The following is a 17,113-nucleotide window of genomic DNA, read 5'->3' as shown; positions in this document are numbered from 1 at the left end:
AATAAAACAAAATTGTACAGTGAATCTACCAACTAGATGATCTCTAACTTGAACAAGAAATAAAAGACACATATTTTTGAGGCAGTGTAAAAAGGTGCTCTCTACTACTACTGAGGTAGCTACACTAACAACTGCTGGTGAATACTGTCGGTCGCTCAAGAAAACAATATAACTAAAAAAAACTGAGATAAAAATTAAACACCGTAAAAATTGAAAGATAAACCGGATATAACCAAATATATTAGAGAAACAGAACGTGTATTACTGTGTATTGTCTTCACGGTAAATGGAAAAAGAGAAAGAAGATACCAAGGTGACAATCAAAAATCAAAAGTCCAACAAAACAGACAACACCGTGATAAAACAGACAACACCGTGATAAAAAAGACAACACAGTGATAAAAAAGACAAACACCGTGATAAAAAAGACAACAACGTGATAAAAAAGACAGACGACGAAGGAGACAAACAACAATAACGACGAAAAGACCAAGGTGACAATCAAAAATCACAAGTCCAACAAAACAGACAACACCGTGATAAAACAGACAACACCATGATAAAAAAGACAACACCGTGATAAAAAAGACAACACCGTGATAAAAAAGACAACATCGTGATAAAAAAGACAACAACGTGATAAAAAAGACAAACGACGAAGCAGATAAACAACAATAACGACGAAGGAGACAAACAACAAATAACGACGAAAAACAATAACAAAAATTTAAACAGAAAACTAAAGATTGGGAAACATGAACCAAGTCAAAATTAGTTAGAAGTTTCAAACATATAAAATATCATAATAGCGAGGAGTTTGTACTTAAAAATTAAAAATAATTTGCAATTTGTTTAGATGTCTGTTGAAAAACGCATTTTACACATATCCTAAGAATAACCGAGATTGGAAGGCCACGTTGTAAAACGTCTAAGAGAATAAAACTTTTAAAGGCCGTAACAGAACAACTAAACCCGATTGATATCAATTTTGCCCTTGGGAATCACAATCTCTGATTTAGTGCATAATTTATATTCACGAACAGGTAATAGACAAAATGGATCATATATATACAATGCCAGTACCGGTGCACTGGCTATTGGGCGGATAATACTCTAGTTGACTGATAGACAAACCAAAAATGCAAAGACTTAACGTTAGTATAAAACGGACCATATTGAGAAACCACTGCTTTTCGGGATTTACAGAAATAGTATTGGTAAAAACGATACTGTTGAACTTTACTGGAAATAAATTTAACTATTGTTCTGACCTCTGTCATAATAGATCGAAGTCACTGAAACTGGGTGTGTCGCCTAGTGATTATCGATCATTGGTTTTGAAACAACTATTGATGGGCTCTTATAAAAAAAACAGTTTGTTAACTGTCGAAGGCAGACTTGGGCATCCATGGTTAAATGTATTCTTTTGGGTATCAGTAGATTAAATAACTACCAATATATATTTCTTTAGTTTTTCCAATCTTTTGGCTATCAGTATTTCCTGGTGAAATCCTGAATAATCCGGAATAACCCTTTTAATGCGGCAAATCCCATATTTTTTACTTTGATATCTGTTAAGAGTATATATTCCAGTTTTATCATACATGAATTTCATATTTTTTACTGTATACTTTTGATCGAAAATACCGAAAGATATATATATGCTAGTCAAATGCGTTTTGTTAAAATACTTTTTCACTTTTTTGGTCTTTTGGAAAATGTTATTTTGCTACTATTCATATCATACAAAATTCAAACATTTAAAAGAAAAATGCCTTCTTTTATTTTTACAAGAATCTTTTTCGACCAGAATCATTAAAATGTATTTATCACACGTTTAAGAAAGGTAAAATGCTTGTTTGTCTTTATATAAATAACTCTATCTTATGATAATGTTATTATCTAGTTCACCACTAAAGAAAGTATCGAGTATCTAATGTCATTATATAGCCGATCTGCTTTCTAGATAATTTTATTGTTTCAAACTCGGATTTTTCTACCTCACAAAATCTAGCAAGGGTACTATCGATTCAGAATCGACAAGCTTTTTTAAAAGCTTGAACTTGTTAAAAACAAACATTTGATCGATTTATTGTGGTCTACTTCCCTTTCATGAAATGTAATCAAGCGTAAAATATAAAACTATTTTAACAGAATGGGTGTTGTCCTTGTTACAGGTCTCATGGATAATTGTTAGATCATTAGTTTAACCAGGTATGTTTTAAAATTACTGTTTTCATTCCATAACCATATATGTTGAACCATGCATTATAACAAGGACGTATATTAGAATCCTTCATTATATAACAAATTAAAACGTTCTATAAACGCTACACATCTATAAACTACTATTATATTTTTAAAGGGGTTGCAAGGTAAATTTTGTACAATTTATCGTCATTTTATGAATACATTAAAGCTTTGCTTTTAAATTAGGATTTCAGCGAACATATTTTTGTCTCCATTTTTCTTTTATTTTAAAGCAACGCTCAGACGCATATATGTGAAACATGAGGTAAATATACAACAATTAACAATAATTATAATACAATATATATTATTAAAAGGGCATTAGTTCCAAATTATGCCTAATGACTTTGCTAACCAAAAGCATGTGCATTTCATCTAATTAACTGTTTCTGTACCTTGAAGTATTGTTTTTTTCTCTCCAAAATCATATCAATTAATTTTTGTTTTACACAGTTCTTATATTCCATTTGGGAAACAATATTGGTCCCGAACTGTTTCAGATGTGTACCGATTATCAGGTTGTCTGCATATTGATATCGTAAAATATCAGCTGCGAGTCACAATATGAAGCTTTTTGTCGAGTGAGCACAGCGAACGAGATCAAAAAGGCTTCATATTGTGTCAAGCAGCTGATATTTTACAATATGAATATGCATACAACCAGATAATCGATTTATCGGGTTGTATTTGCTTATTTTGCACGATAGAAACAAGTGTTTTCTTTGTTTCAACAGCAAACCGGAAGACGACGTGATACTTGAAGTTCGGGTCAAACTTATCAACGTCTGTTCGTATATTATGAAGTCGGTGATATGTCCGGGTCAAAGTTATTAAGGCCGGATTAACGTATTTGACGTCCCAAAGCTGTGATATGCAATTTTATTAAGAGCTGATACAGACAGAGGGACGACCGATAAAAATGTTTATTCAAAATAAAAATGTTTTTAACGCTGGAAAAATTATTCATGATATGAGGAAAAGGTTCAGGATTTTAGCAGGTTGTGTCTACTAGATTTGAACGTCATGTGTTGTTGTTCGCTCACAATAACGATAAATGGGGGGAAATGCTATCGTTACCTTTGTTAGATCTATAGCCTAAGGTATTTAAATATACATGTATTATAATCTTCCTCGTCGACTCTACCATTTCAGACTAGATATAGTTGACCGATCACTGTTAAATAGTTGTGGTCAATTCCCACAGGCCTTTATTTGTTTCGCACATAATGTCAACAGATACTTTTGAAACCTACTGGATTGTGAAAATAAAAAGAGTAAATAAAAAAAATAGATTATTTTTAAATATTTAAATGAAAATGCAATTTAACGCAATATATTGCTATTGAAGAGCAGTTTAGTTCATATGTACAAATCATTGGAATATCATAATTTTACTATCGACAGAACATTTGTTTTGGTTTAAAATGTGCGCAGATCATGACAAGTAAGTTGTCTTCTTTATTTTTAGCCCCCCCCCCCCCCCCCAACTTCCTCCCCTGTTCGTTTTTCGAATACTGCAATAACATGAAAAGTTGCCATGTTAACCCCACCTTGTTATTCATAATTCCATTTACTCCACATCCCTGCAAAGTCAAATGTTGGTAGTGGAAACCACGTTATATAGGATAATTTTTATACGAAAAATCAAGAGACTAGACCTGTTTCCCATCGAACTTAATAGTGACCATGTGCCAAAAACAATTGCATGTACATATATTTGTTCTCACTTACTTAATACTATTTCAAATGTCCTTTTACAAGTAACAACTATCTTGGTTCCTTGTTATTTTGAAGCTCACCATCAATTTTCCATAAGAATGTCCTTATCGGTCAATTAGGGAATACATACTCTAGTTTTTACAAAATCTTCTAGTATCTAAATTGCAGTTTGGAAAAATCTTTGGTCATACATAAGTAGGTCAAATGTAAAATAGTTCACCATAATATTGATATTTTTGGTGGTTATATAACCCAAGTACAGTTGTAATACTGTGAACTCAAGTGAAAAAGTGATGAACTTTTAAAAATGGTCCTGGTGTGTAAATAATAATCGTAATCATGAAAGTGGTTACACCAAGACTAAATGGAATAAGATGGTTTACCGGGGTTAAAGCGTTCAAATGAAATACTTTTATTACTGAATACCACTTTCGTTTGAAAGCTATCATTTCATCGATTCTTCTGCACTTGATTATGTCTCAGTACTACATGTAGATATTCTGAGATATATTTTTTCAAAACAGAAATGAGTTTTGAAACATCTATAATAGCACAATCAATGCCTTTGGAGACTTGAACATTTCTGAATACCAAACATTGTATAAATTGATCCTTTAGTTTCTGTACAACAAATTTTGAAATCCATATTGACCATTGATCCATGCTGAATTATTGAATTATTTTATGAGAATAAAGTATTCATTCATTCATACTTACGGATGGACTGTGTTCATTGTAAAGTCCAATCTGCTATACCAATATTACAAACAAGTATAAGTGAATGATAATCTCTTTTTTCATGATTAATCACGAAGAAAGTGTTATTCTCATACAAACTTTTTGGTTGAATTTTTAAGTGCTCAAAGCTAAAAAGATCTCTTGATTTTATTTAATCGATAATTCGTTTCATTGTCAGTGCAATGTATATAATTCTTTTAGGAATTTCATTTATGGATTAGTGTTAGTGATGTAAGGACTTACTTGTAATTTGTAATTTTTTATACATTGTGTTTTTGGCATATGATGACACAACGGTACAACGAAATGGTAGAAATTTATAAGTTTCCTAATTGTGAGTATGAATGTAAATTATGTAACGTTTTAGTTAGAAATTATATTTTTGTTTATTTACAGTTCAATATAATACATTCAAAATATGTGTTACAACTAAATTGTATTTCACTGCCAATTTTATTCAAGCCAAACACTACTTCATTAACTAATTAAAAATGTGAATGATCAAATAAAATGCTTTTGTTAAGTTAAAGATAATTTAATTTCCTGTTTTAATTGTATCGGTATATTGGAAATGACTATTCTTACTAACTGCAGATAAATTGATACATTAATCTCAGTTTTGGTAAGCGTATTAGCTTAAGATTTAGGTTATATCTAATTTTGAAAGTGTTTCCTCTTTTTTGCATTGCTATGATATTGCTGTATTTTTTATAATTTTGAACTTCTACATATTCACATAAGGTTAACGGCACCAATTTTACTGTATCACTTGGTAAACATCAGACTTATTTTTATTTTTTTGTTTGTTTAAAAATTCAACTTTCAATGAAGAATCCGTTCAAGCAGTCTGTCTTGATAAATGTGCTTCGAGGCAGTTGTATTTTATTTATAGAATGTTTGTTTTTTGTTTGTTTCGAACTGTAAATAGGCCTAAACAATATGATAATCCCTTACAAGAACATGATTTACATTTATACTTCACTATTATGAAACACCAAATCTTATAATTTCATTGGTCGAGAGCACTTTTCTATATGCTAAGAAAATACAGTTATGATATTAAATATTCTAAGGTAAATTGGCACTAATAAGGTAACAGATTAAAACATGTCACTCAATGTCCGAACTGAGAATTTCAAAATAACACATCAAAACATGTTGATTAAAAGTCCTGGATATGAAATGTAAATAGAAACCAAAATTTAAACTAAATCAATTTCAAAATTGTGAATTTTAAGTAAAAGTCCGGCCAAATAAATATGAGAAGCAACTTTCAACTTGCTCACACACACATAACCAAGGTAAGGTAAAATTTCTACTGTAAGATAAGATAAATTCTATATATACGTTTTTACAACTAGCGTTAATAACAACAACAAAAACCGGTGTAATTTATTAAATGACAAAAATAACCTGGGTGTTTATCATACAATACAATAATTATATTATGCAGACTTGATTGACAAAGGAATTATTTATAATACCACCAACTACACGTCTATGGAATATTTAATACCTTGGTGCTTCAACCCGTGATGCTGATACAATCGGTAAAATTGAAACTGAACATAGAAACTTCTACTCCAATACAAAAATATGTGCCGATCTAATATGTGACTAGCCACGATATTTCCAGGCTTGTATTCCCCATTTCCATTCTCAATTTTATTATAAATAATTTAATTTATAGCATCTCCATTTCGTATTGAAAAGACAGTCATATTGTTGTAGGAATTAAATTACTAGAATATTCTGGTACAAATTTTGTTGAACATTATATAAAACATTTAAATATTTCTTCTCTCCATTCTTTCAGCCAAAGTTTTCGACCCAAGTTCTTTGTAAATTTTTCCTTGGGCACATAGAAATAGGTAAACCCGCTTCTATTCGAGCAGCTTGAGCAGTAATTGCTCCAGCTTATTAATATTAATCACTCACATGTTATCCCAAACTTCGCTGGCTTATCCAAATATTGGATAAAAAATAAATATAAGAGTTTTTCAAAATTTTCGTACTGGATCTGTATTTCAGTTTCCTCGGCATATCAACATTCTCGGATGCACTTATAATGATATTATCAATATTGACATTCAATTCAGCCTAATTTCTATCCATACAGCATCATTGCTATTCATTCATCATCATTGCTATCCATTCAGCATCATTGCTACAAGAAATGAAATAACATGCCACATTTGTGAATCAAACGACATCGGGGACGATCATAACTATATTTTGTCTTATAATGCATTGAATTTTATTGGAAAAGTACTGTCTGCTCATATATGTTTATTTATCTTTTGTGTAAATATTTATCATATTAATTTGTATTTCACACATGCTATATTTAATATTTGTTATTATTGTAATATCTTCTCTGTAACTATGTATTTGGTTTATGAGAATAAAGATCATTCATTCTGGTACTAACTTAAGTATCTACAAATTTGATCAATTACAATGCATTTAATCCGTCAAACAAAGCTTTTCTTGACAAACTCGCCAGATTTATAAAAAAAATAAACGTAATTGTGAAAGTCATTCCTCCAAGTTAATTGTTTCTTGTTTGTTGAATATTAACATTTTTCAAAACGTAATCTCTGTTAATGTTATTATAATTGTATATGTTTTCTCTGTAATTATATTTCATTTTGTGGGAATAAAGAATTCATTCGCTAAAGCTGCGGTCACACCTTAACGGATAGCTCGAACGGACGCCGAACGGATGAAAAAAAAAGTTTTCCGTGGACAAAATTTGTATCAGTTGGGAGTTCGTTGGTGTACTGACCATATAAAACGGACGCAATGGTTAACGGACACACACCGGATATGTAACGTTCGAGAAACGGAAACGTACCGGACAGAACGGATGTCGAACGTACATCCAACGGACGAGTACCGCATAAAACGGACACCTAACGAAAGCGTACCGGATAAAACGGATAAACAAGATAAAGCTGTGGTCACACCTTACCGGATAGCTCGAACGGACGCCAAACGGATGAAAAAAAAGTTTTCCGTTGACAAAATTTGTATCCGTTGGTATACTGATCAAATAAAACGAACGGGTAACGAATGCCTAACGGACACTCACAGGATATGCAACGTACGAGAAACTGAAACGTACCGGACAGAACGGACGTCGAACGTACATCCAACGGACGAGTACCGCATAAAACGGACGCCTAACGGAAGCATACCGGATAAAACGGATGAACAAGATAAGCGGAAAATTAAAAGCGATAATAATAATACATATCTTTCAGGACTAAGCAATGATCTTGCCCACCATCTCCTTTGTTTTCTCCTCCTTCTCCTTTCGACAACTAGTAGGTTTATATTTGCAACATTTAAGTTCAGTCGGACCTGAATAAGAGCTGCTTGATAGTGGAGACATGCTCTTACTCCAAGATCCATCATGAGTAATAGACGTTCATGACACTCAAGAAATCTGACATATCAATAATTGTCATTTCTGAGTGACGCGAAATTTTCAATTGGCATTTATCCGTTTTACATTCGGTAGGTATCCGTTATCCTTCCGTTCATGTCCGTTTCCCATCCGTTCATCATCCGTTTTATCCGTTATACGTCCGGTAGAAGTCCGTTAGTGAATTTGTCTACCGGACCTCTAACGGATGTATAACGGACAAGTAACGGATACAAAACGGAAACGAAACGGACGAGAACCGTACAAAACTGACGCCTATCGGACGTTAAACGGACACTTCATCCGTTGGACGTCCATTCAAAGTTTTGAACATGCTCAAAATTTTCCACCGGACAGAACGGACGTCGACGGATAAAACGGACGCTAGACGGACATGAAACGGATATGGACGGACGTCTAACGGACATGAACGGATTGAAAAAAGTTATCCGTTCGACATCCGTTCGAGCTATCCGTTAAGGTGTGACCGAGGCTTGAGCGGGAAATTAAAGGCGGCAATATTAATACATGTAAATCACATAAACGTGACCTTAAAATAATTTTAAAGTTTTCGTGTAACTGGTTGTAGTTTATAGTCTAGAAGGTTTATATTTGCAACATTTAAGTTCAGTCTGGCCTAAATAAGAGCTGTTTGATAGTGAAGACGTGCCCTTACTCAGCGATCCATTATGAATAATAAACATTCATGACATTCAAGAAATATGACATACCAATAATTGGCATTTCTAACGCGAAATTTTCAATTGGCATTTATTTGTTTCACATTCGGTACGTATCCGTTTTATCTGTTATCCTTCCGTTCATGTCCGTTTCACATCCGTTTATCACCCGTCTTATACGTTATACGTTCGTTATACGTCCGGTAGTAGTCCGTTGGTGAATTGGTCTATCGGACCATCAACGGATGTGTAACGGACAAGTAACGGATACAAAACGGAAACGAAACGAGTACCGTTAAAAACGGACGACTACCGGACGTTAAACGGACACTTTATCAGTTTGACGTCCGTTCGAAGTTTTGAACATGCTCAAAATTTTCCACCGGACAGAACGGACGTCGACGGATAAAACGGAAGCTGAACGGACATGAAACAGATATGGACGGACGTCTAACGGATATGAACGGACTTCTAACGGACATGAACGGATTGAAAAAAAGTTATCCGTTCGGCGTCCGTTCGCGCTATCCGGTAAGGTGTGACCGGGGCTTAAAGACAAGTAACAAATATTTGATATGCAATTGTATTCGCATTGGCATAACTTATTTCCACGGAGATTTACATGGGATGATTAACCCGAATTCGCTTTAAAGATTAAGCCGAAAAGTCGACTTGCCATTTGCCCAAACGTTCCACATTTTTAGGCCAAATGTTATACAATTATCCCAAACGTGCATCTCCCGTTGGTCCTGCACCTTCTGTCATGGTTCATTGACTTTGAATGTTTTGCATAGATTACATGTTTTCGTTATGATTTCAATATTTGCATTTTACTATTAAAATTACGTACAGGCAAGACTAATCTCTGCGTTTTATTCATTGTTTTTATGCAATGTAATAGAAACTCCAGCTGATATATTGCAAAGTTTGAAAATACTGTTTTATAACCAATCTTCGTTTTATCATTCGTGTATCTTTTACAATATTTAAATAGATTATCATGTTTACATTAAGCCTTCATTTTATGTAGCAATCCATTTTCCAAAACTTAATCATAGGGTTTAGAAAATTCGCCAAAAAAAACAAAAAACAACATCTCTTCTTCTTTTCCAGCATTGTAAATTTCTAATAATTGGTAAACCGTTGAACATCGATTTATTCTCATATTTAAATAAATTTCTATGGAGTTAAATCGATATATAACACGTTCAAAGATTTTACCTGTGGCATTGGTCTATTATTGGAAGGTAATACATTATCTCCATGTTTGATTTGCAATATCAAGTTCTAGCTAGACGCAGAGTCTCTAAGCATGGATACTTGCACTGTTGCAGTAATTTATTAAAGACTCTAAGTGGAACTGCAATATTTTCGGGACAAATGAGAAGGTATGATTAAAAACCATTATTTGGCCCCTGAAATTGCAAAAATAATAGAATTACTCAAGTCTTTTAAGATTATGCTAATTTTATTGATAATTGAACAGGTTAATAGAATCTTGAAATAACCATCCGACTTAGATCATTAAATTGTTTTGTAGGAGGTTTAACACCACACATAACTAATAATCGGGACACATTAGTATATAATAATATTTGGTGGCAACATCTCAAAATGAGACTGTTTTGGAAGTATTTTATTATAGTTTTCCAATCAGTTCATAAAGTTTAAAGCCCTAACGTAAAAATGTAAGAAAAAGTTCAAAATTGAAAATACTGATGTCTGACAAACGAATGTCTTGGGAACTTCTGAAGGATATTAATTGTTATATTTATTATACTCTATAATTCAAGGGACCAAAAAGTAGCCGTATCATTCATTTTGTACCTTCTCCTTTGGTCATCTTATGACTTATGATGTCAGGACTTTTGTTAGGATGAACAAATAACGATTATACCAACATTATTATTATTAGTTCTATATACTATATATCATCAAATAGAAACAATAATCAATTAAAATTTTTATTTCAGTGATGACCAAAAAATTTCTACTCGGCTGATGATGTAAAAGTTTCCTCGTACAGAACATGCCAAAAATCGAACATCGAAATTTGAAGGGTGATAATTTTTTAAACAAGATTTGCCATTGGGTGAGTGCATACTATAGTAGTAACAATTGTTATATATAATTATACAAAAAAAATGCACTTAAACAGGCTTATTAAGAAGGGATATAGTTACGATACTGTTGTCAGGTCATTAAAGATTGCATATTTTGGCTTTAATATTAATTCACTTATAGGGTCTTTGCATCGGAATTAAACACATTTATTCTAAAACCACTTGTTGGCATGACACGGGTTATGTTCTTCTCATATATTTTATGACGGTATAATACTAAACCCTTAACAGGAGGGATTGTGCCTGATATGAAATCATGAAGACATAATCTTTTAATCAGTTTAATTGAGGTCTGGAGCTGGCATGTCAGTAACTGCTAGTAGTCTGTTGCTATTTATGTATTATTGTCATTTTGTTTATTTTCTTTTGTTTCCTTTTCTGACATCGGACTCGGACTTCTCTTATTCTGAGTTTTACTGTACGTACTGTTGTGCGTTTGTTTTTTCTACATTGGCTAGAGGTATAGGGGGAGGGTTGAGATCTCAAAAAACATGTTTAACCCCGCCGCATTTTTGCGCCTGTCCCAAGTCAGGAGCCTCTGGCCTTTGTTAGTCTTGTATCATTTTTAATTTTAGTTTCCTGTGTATAATTTGGAGTTTAGTATGACGTCAATTATCACTGAACTAGTATGCATATTTGTTTAGGGGCCAGCTGAAGGACGCCTTCGGGTGTGGGAGTTTCTCGCTGCATTGAAGACCCATTGGTGGCCTTCGGCTGTTGTCTGCTCTATGGTCGGGTTGTTGTCTCTTTGACACATTCCCCATTTCTATTCTCAATTTTACTTAAAAATTACAACAAAGATACAAGATACAAGATATTTTAGTGTGCAAATCACAGCGCCCATTACTAAGCAGAATAATCATCGTAATTACAAAACAATATAAAATCATGTGACAATATAATATAATATAATAAAGAAATAAAAAATTTAGAAAACACGAACAAATTTGGCTGATTGAAAATGCAACGAGATGACTTGTGAGTGATAGACATACTTGGCTATATATATGATACATAAATGTGGTTATATATTTACATAAGAGTATTTCTTATTATCAATTAATAAACATAGTATTAAACAAGTATGATGTAATTTTATGTAAAAATATTTCGCACAGAATTTATGAATTTACCATTTTAGTGCTGCATTTTTTTCACATTGAACCACAAACTAATTTAATTTGTAATTTTTGCCAAAATAAAGATCATTCATTTTAGTTGAAAACATACAACTTCATGTTAGTATAAAAAAGGCAGGGCCAATTTCCCCTTCATTTATTCCAATAAAAGTGTCAAAAGCCGAAAGTTATTATATATTTTTAAATATAATATCTATATTTAACACATACACATGATTTCAAAAATGTTCCAATAATAGGGGACACGCATCGTTACCGAAGACAGTTTTATTACAATTTGCATTTTTTTGTATGGTTTTGAACATTTTGCATTACAGGATATCCTTCTATTGGATTACTATGCGTGCTGTTTCCACGCAGGTAATTTGAAACTGAACCTTCAGTCATGGTTGATTGACTTTTGGTGTCTGAAGTATTGTCATATTAATATCAACATTTAAATTTTTTTTATTAAAATTAAATACAGGCGAGACATATTTTTGTGTCAATAGTTTGTTTAAAATGTCAATTATTTTTTTCCATTTTATAGATATTTTTTATCATAATTGTAGTGAACTTTAAACCCTACGAAGCAATTTTCGGCACATTTTGAACACTCAGAAAACGCTGGACGGAGTCTTTTTAAAGTTTATTCTATAAAACCTTTCGAAATCAATAGCACCCAGTCTGCTAATGTGTAGCATAAGTTAACATGGAGAAGAATGGTTTCCTCTTCTATATTAGCTAAACACGGAGTGTTCACTAAGCGCATGCATCTACTTGTTTTCTGAAAACGTTTTTAAAAAAAATAATAGACTGAATGATAGCATCATATTTTTGCATGGAAAATATTCACAAAGCGCATAATAATGCCAATTAATTATTATTTAATTTTTTTTCAGGAATAAACTTCAAAGAAAATGAATTTGAAACAAAAGAATTTCTTGCTTTTATTTGGCTTGGTTATCATGGTAATTACAATTTATCGACTATATAGTACAAAAAATAGCAGTGAAAGTGAAAGTCAAGGAAATATAGTGCTCAATAAAAATCTAGTTCAGGCGGGGTCATTGAATATACCGGAAACATCAAAAACTCAGATTAGTAATTCTGACACGAAGCAGTTCGGTAATAAACAAAACAGTGTTTCAGAAAAAAATGCTGATACATTAACCTCTCAACAAAATCAACCTCTTGACTTTCACGAATCAATTCCGGTCATCCTCAGAGATTGTGGACAGCTATGCAACACTTCCCGACATGGATTACCCGGACCATATTTTGATCATATAAAAGCTCCAATCGATTGCACAGCTTTATTTAAAAACGATTATATTGATAGAGGACATGGCCTTAAAGTCGCACCGAGAAGAATTCCGAAGGAGTTGTTGGATGCTTATACAATGAATGGTCGAGTAAGGGTCTCTAATTTATACTTTAATCAACAGTATTTAGGGAAAAAGGCAGAGACTTCATTTTGGTCTAAAGAAATGATTGACCTGTGGGTAGGAAGAGCAAAGAACGGAACATTACAAGGAACTTATTATGCTGATGAAACAAATGCTTTACGAGATGGATTACGACACGCATCATCAATCAAAGATGGACGAGTTCTAGTAATTGGATCGGAAAATCCTTGGGTCGAGGCTTGTGCATTAGAAGCAGGTGCACGTGAAGTAGTAACTTTAGAATATGGGCGTATAACATCAACACACCCTAAGGTAAAAACTTTGGTGCCATATGAATTTCGTATGATGTATTTAAATGGCACTCTTGGAACATTTGATGCTATAGTTACGTTTAGTTCAGTAGAACATTCTGGACTTGGTAGGTATGGAGACGGATTAAATCCTTGGGGCGATATCATTGCAATTGCAAGAGCATGGTGTGTGACAAAACCTAAAGGTTCACTAACGATAGGTGTTATGTATAATTACAATACCGACATGTTAAGATACAACGCCGACCGATGGTACGGAAAGGTCAGATATCCTTACCTTACAACTAACTGGAAACAAGTTTACAAAGGTAGAGGTATACAAAAAGTTCATGTTTTTGAGAAAGATGACATATAATGTTAACCTATGCATATAGATCAAATTGTATTTTGATATTATTTTTACAAATTTTTATTTTCATAATTTTACATTTACGTAATTAAATATTTTACACATGAACAACCCTTTGCTTTAAAATGTTTGTGTATAGGTTGACTTCACATTTTTTGGTTTCAAACGCATCGGAAATACATTGAATATGAACGACACATGTATTCATCCTAATTCTTCAGCATTTTTATGCCCGGTTTGTGGGTCCGTTCGTCCGTTAGTCTATTTGTTCGATTAGGTTAATGTTTTTGTCGAGCCCCCGTAGTTTACCACGAAGTTGTGGTTACATCAACTGGAAACTACGTAAATATGTTTATTGTGGTGGGAACTTTTGTTCGTTTTGACCCAGTTTCACGGTTCACTGGACATGGAAATGTAATAATGCGAGCGGGGCATAATGTCATGTGGACGCCCATTCTTGTTGGATTTCAAAATAAAGGTATCCAATAAATATGGATATAAAGGTCAATATAGCGATCCTTCATTGTGTTGCTTTTATTCCTGAACAGGACTTTCCTGTTGATACTTTTGCCCCGTTTTAATTGTATTTTGTTGTATAAAATTGCTTTCTTTTGTCTTGACAAGCTTTACAGAGTTAAGGTTGATTATGGTCGATTTTTCGTATGTTCTGTTATCCTTTTTTGTAGACACTTTCCAAATCGTTCTCTCGCATTTGTAAATAAAATTGCACCCTTTAATTCATAATATAGGGTTATTGCAATAATACATAGAGGAATAATAATTATATCCCTCGCAGTATATTATATTTTACGGGCTTTCACTAATATTGAGGAATAATGTCCATATTGTTCCTCACAGTATATCACATTATACAATCTTGCGAGTGCAATCAATGATATACTGCGAAGGACAATATCCCTAAATTTAAATGCAACAACCCTTTCAGACGCGCCCTATACGCCAACATACAGTTGCGTGCACATCGGCATGCTGAAAAAAAAGGGCAAAAAAATATGAATAAAATGTTTAAAGGAAACACATATATGTTGTCGCTTTTTTAATTGATGAAATGTCATTAAATAACGGCCTTTGGTTTCAAAATAAAAGTTTTATTTAAATCATGACGTACGTTCCGGACGTATCATCCTTACCAATGTACCAATCGGCATTAAATGTATCCGAACCCTTCGATATCGTTGAAAATATGCCGAGGCGATATGGTCGACAGACTACCAGAGCCAATCACCCTGCAAACACGCCAAAACAGTATTGGAAAGTTTCATTATATTTTGCGTTCATAGACCACATGCTAATGGAACTAAAGTCGCGTTTGATATCATCAGAAAATCGCTTCTTTTCGCAGTATCTGCTTCCTCGTGTTGTAGGAAATATAACCAACGAACAAATCGCAACATTGTTTGAGACAGGCGAATTCAATCGGGAGGTCGGTCGATGACGACCATGCTGGTGTATTACACCTCGCGATCAGATGCCAACTTCGCTGTGTGAGACACTCGATGCGGTAAGCCCAGTGCTGTATCCTTCTGTAGATACTATTTTGAGTATAATGTTGACAATGCCGGTAACAAGTGCTACCGCGGAGAGATTGTTTAGTGTACTACGTCGGTTGAAAACATATGTAAGATCAACCATGAATAACGATAGGTTATCATTGCTAGCATTAATGCATATTCATCAGGATTTCAGTGTGAATATTGATAAAGTAATGAAGAAGTTCGTTTCTGCTAAGACCCGAGGAGCAGATTTTGGACAATTTTGAGTAAATTCTGTCTCACAAAAATGTGTTGCTTATGTATTCAATTTACCATCATTTACCCTATTCAAAATAATTCTGAATAGTTTTGCAATCATGAATTGTCTATAAGTCCTATGTAGCATCTCTTTTAACCCTCCTATGACCGAAAACCGAAAAAAATATAATTTTCTGCGTAAAATTGTCTTAAAATGGTACATCGGCATGCACATCATTTTAGTCTAGCTACGCCCCTACCTTTTATAATATAAAGTATTTTAGCAACATTCATGATGCTTCGTCTAATTCGTGCATCTCTAGTGTCCGCAGTAAGGACGCAATGTCCATTTCCACCATCTTATTTACCTCTCGTTTAATTGCGTGCAAATGTCGTTTTACTCGAGACCTCTTTAGTACGTATGTACCAAACTTTAAGTATAAAATGTTGAGTGCAATATCGATCAAGATGCAATATTTTCAACAGATCGGAAATGCAAGAAACTTTTCATGTTTATTCTATAAAACCAGTGAAAATATCGGCAAACATTGCATTTTTATTTTGGAAAGAAAAAGACCTGAAAATATAATTGATACTATATAATAAAACTATTTATACAGAGATTCTAAGTACTGAATGATTCTATCTAATTCATAAAATCATCAATTATAATTTTTGTTTATTTTTTTTATATTTTTGATCATATGCGCGCCATACAATGGTGACTTTAACCTGTCTTTTTCTTCTTTGTGCAGATTTCATGTAATCTCGCTCACGTGTAGACGACTGTGCACATCAGAGAAGTTTCTAACTTAAATTTGGTTAAAATCTCGTGAAGGTTTATGATACTGTTTGTGACTTTACCTATATTTCATATCAGTATCAATTATAATTATAATTCTTATCAAAAAAAAATTGTGAGAACCTTTTTTAAGAAGAATATTATGTGCACTTAATTTAAGATAATTACAAATAAACTTGTGTTAAATCACTTTGTAAACAAACAACAAACCAACAAAAAAATACTTCATTAGAGTCTCACCTCTTTAAAACATTTGATATAAAACACAATATAATAATAACAGATCAATTTATAAAAGAGCCACTCTAAAAAGAGTTATGAGAGACTGTAAAACACACATTTTTTAAAAATTAAAACAAAACCTTTCCTTTACATCTATACCTTCATATCTGCCAGTTTCAATTCTAATTGGAGCAACACCTACTCTAAATTT

General features: G+C 33.0%; 1 protein-coding gene across 4 annotated transcripts; it reads left to right on the top strand.

Moving 5' to 3' along the window:
* Window positions 1-2,074: 2,074 nt before the first annotated feature.
* On the top strand, window positions 2,075-14,238 carry LOC127730756 (uncharacterized). 4 transcript variants are annotated; one of them, XM_052239293.1, is made up of 4 exons: window positions 2,104-2,214; window positions 2,484-2,515; window positions 10,791-10,909; window positions 12,961-14,238. In XM_052239293.1, exon 4 carries the CDS (start codon window positions 12,979-12,981, stop codon window positions 14,131-14,133), a length of 1,155 nt encoding a protein of 384 aa, XP_052095253.1. In that variant the 5' UTR covers window positions 2,104-2,214; window positions 2,484-2,515; window positions 10,791-10,909; window positions 12,961-12,978; the 3' UTR covers window positions 14,134-14,238. The 4 variants fall into 4 exon arrangements, with proteins under 4 accessions (XP_052095252.1, XP_052095253.1, XP_052095255.1 ...); XM_052239292.1 differs by lacking the exon at window positions 2,484-2,515 and having other exon boundaries at window positions 2,075-2,214; XM_052239295.1 differs by lacking the exons at window positions 2,104-2,214; window positions 2,484-2,515 and adding an exon at window positions 4,983-5,041.
* The last annotated feature ends 2,875 nt before the right edge of the window (window positions 14,239-17,113 follow it).

The sequence above is a fragment of the Mytilus californianus genome, unplaced genomic scaffold (assembly GCF_021869535.1).
Source record: "Mytilus californianus isolate M0D057914Y unplaced genomic scaffold, xbMytCali1.0.p SCAF_2, whole genome shotgun sequence".
Taxonomy (NCBI): Eukaryota; Metazoa; Mollusca; class Bivalvia; order Mytilida; family Mytilidae; genus Mytilus; species Mytilus californianus.
The sequence above is the reverse complement of the archived record's forward strand: the minus strand, read 5'-3'. Positions and strand labels throughout refer to the sequence as shown.

Coding starts and splice junctions, on each gene's coding strand:
- LOC127730756 (XM_052239292.1), top strand. CDS start 12,979: ATGAATTTGAAACAAAAGAATTTCTTGCTTTTATTTGGCTTGGTTATC.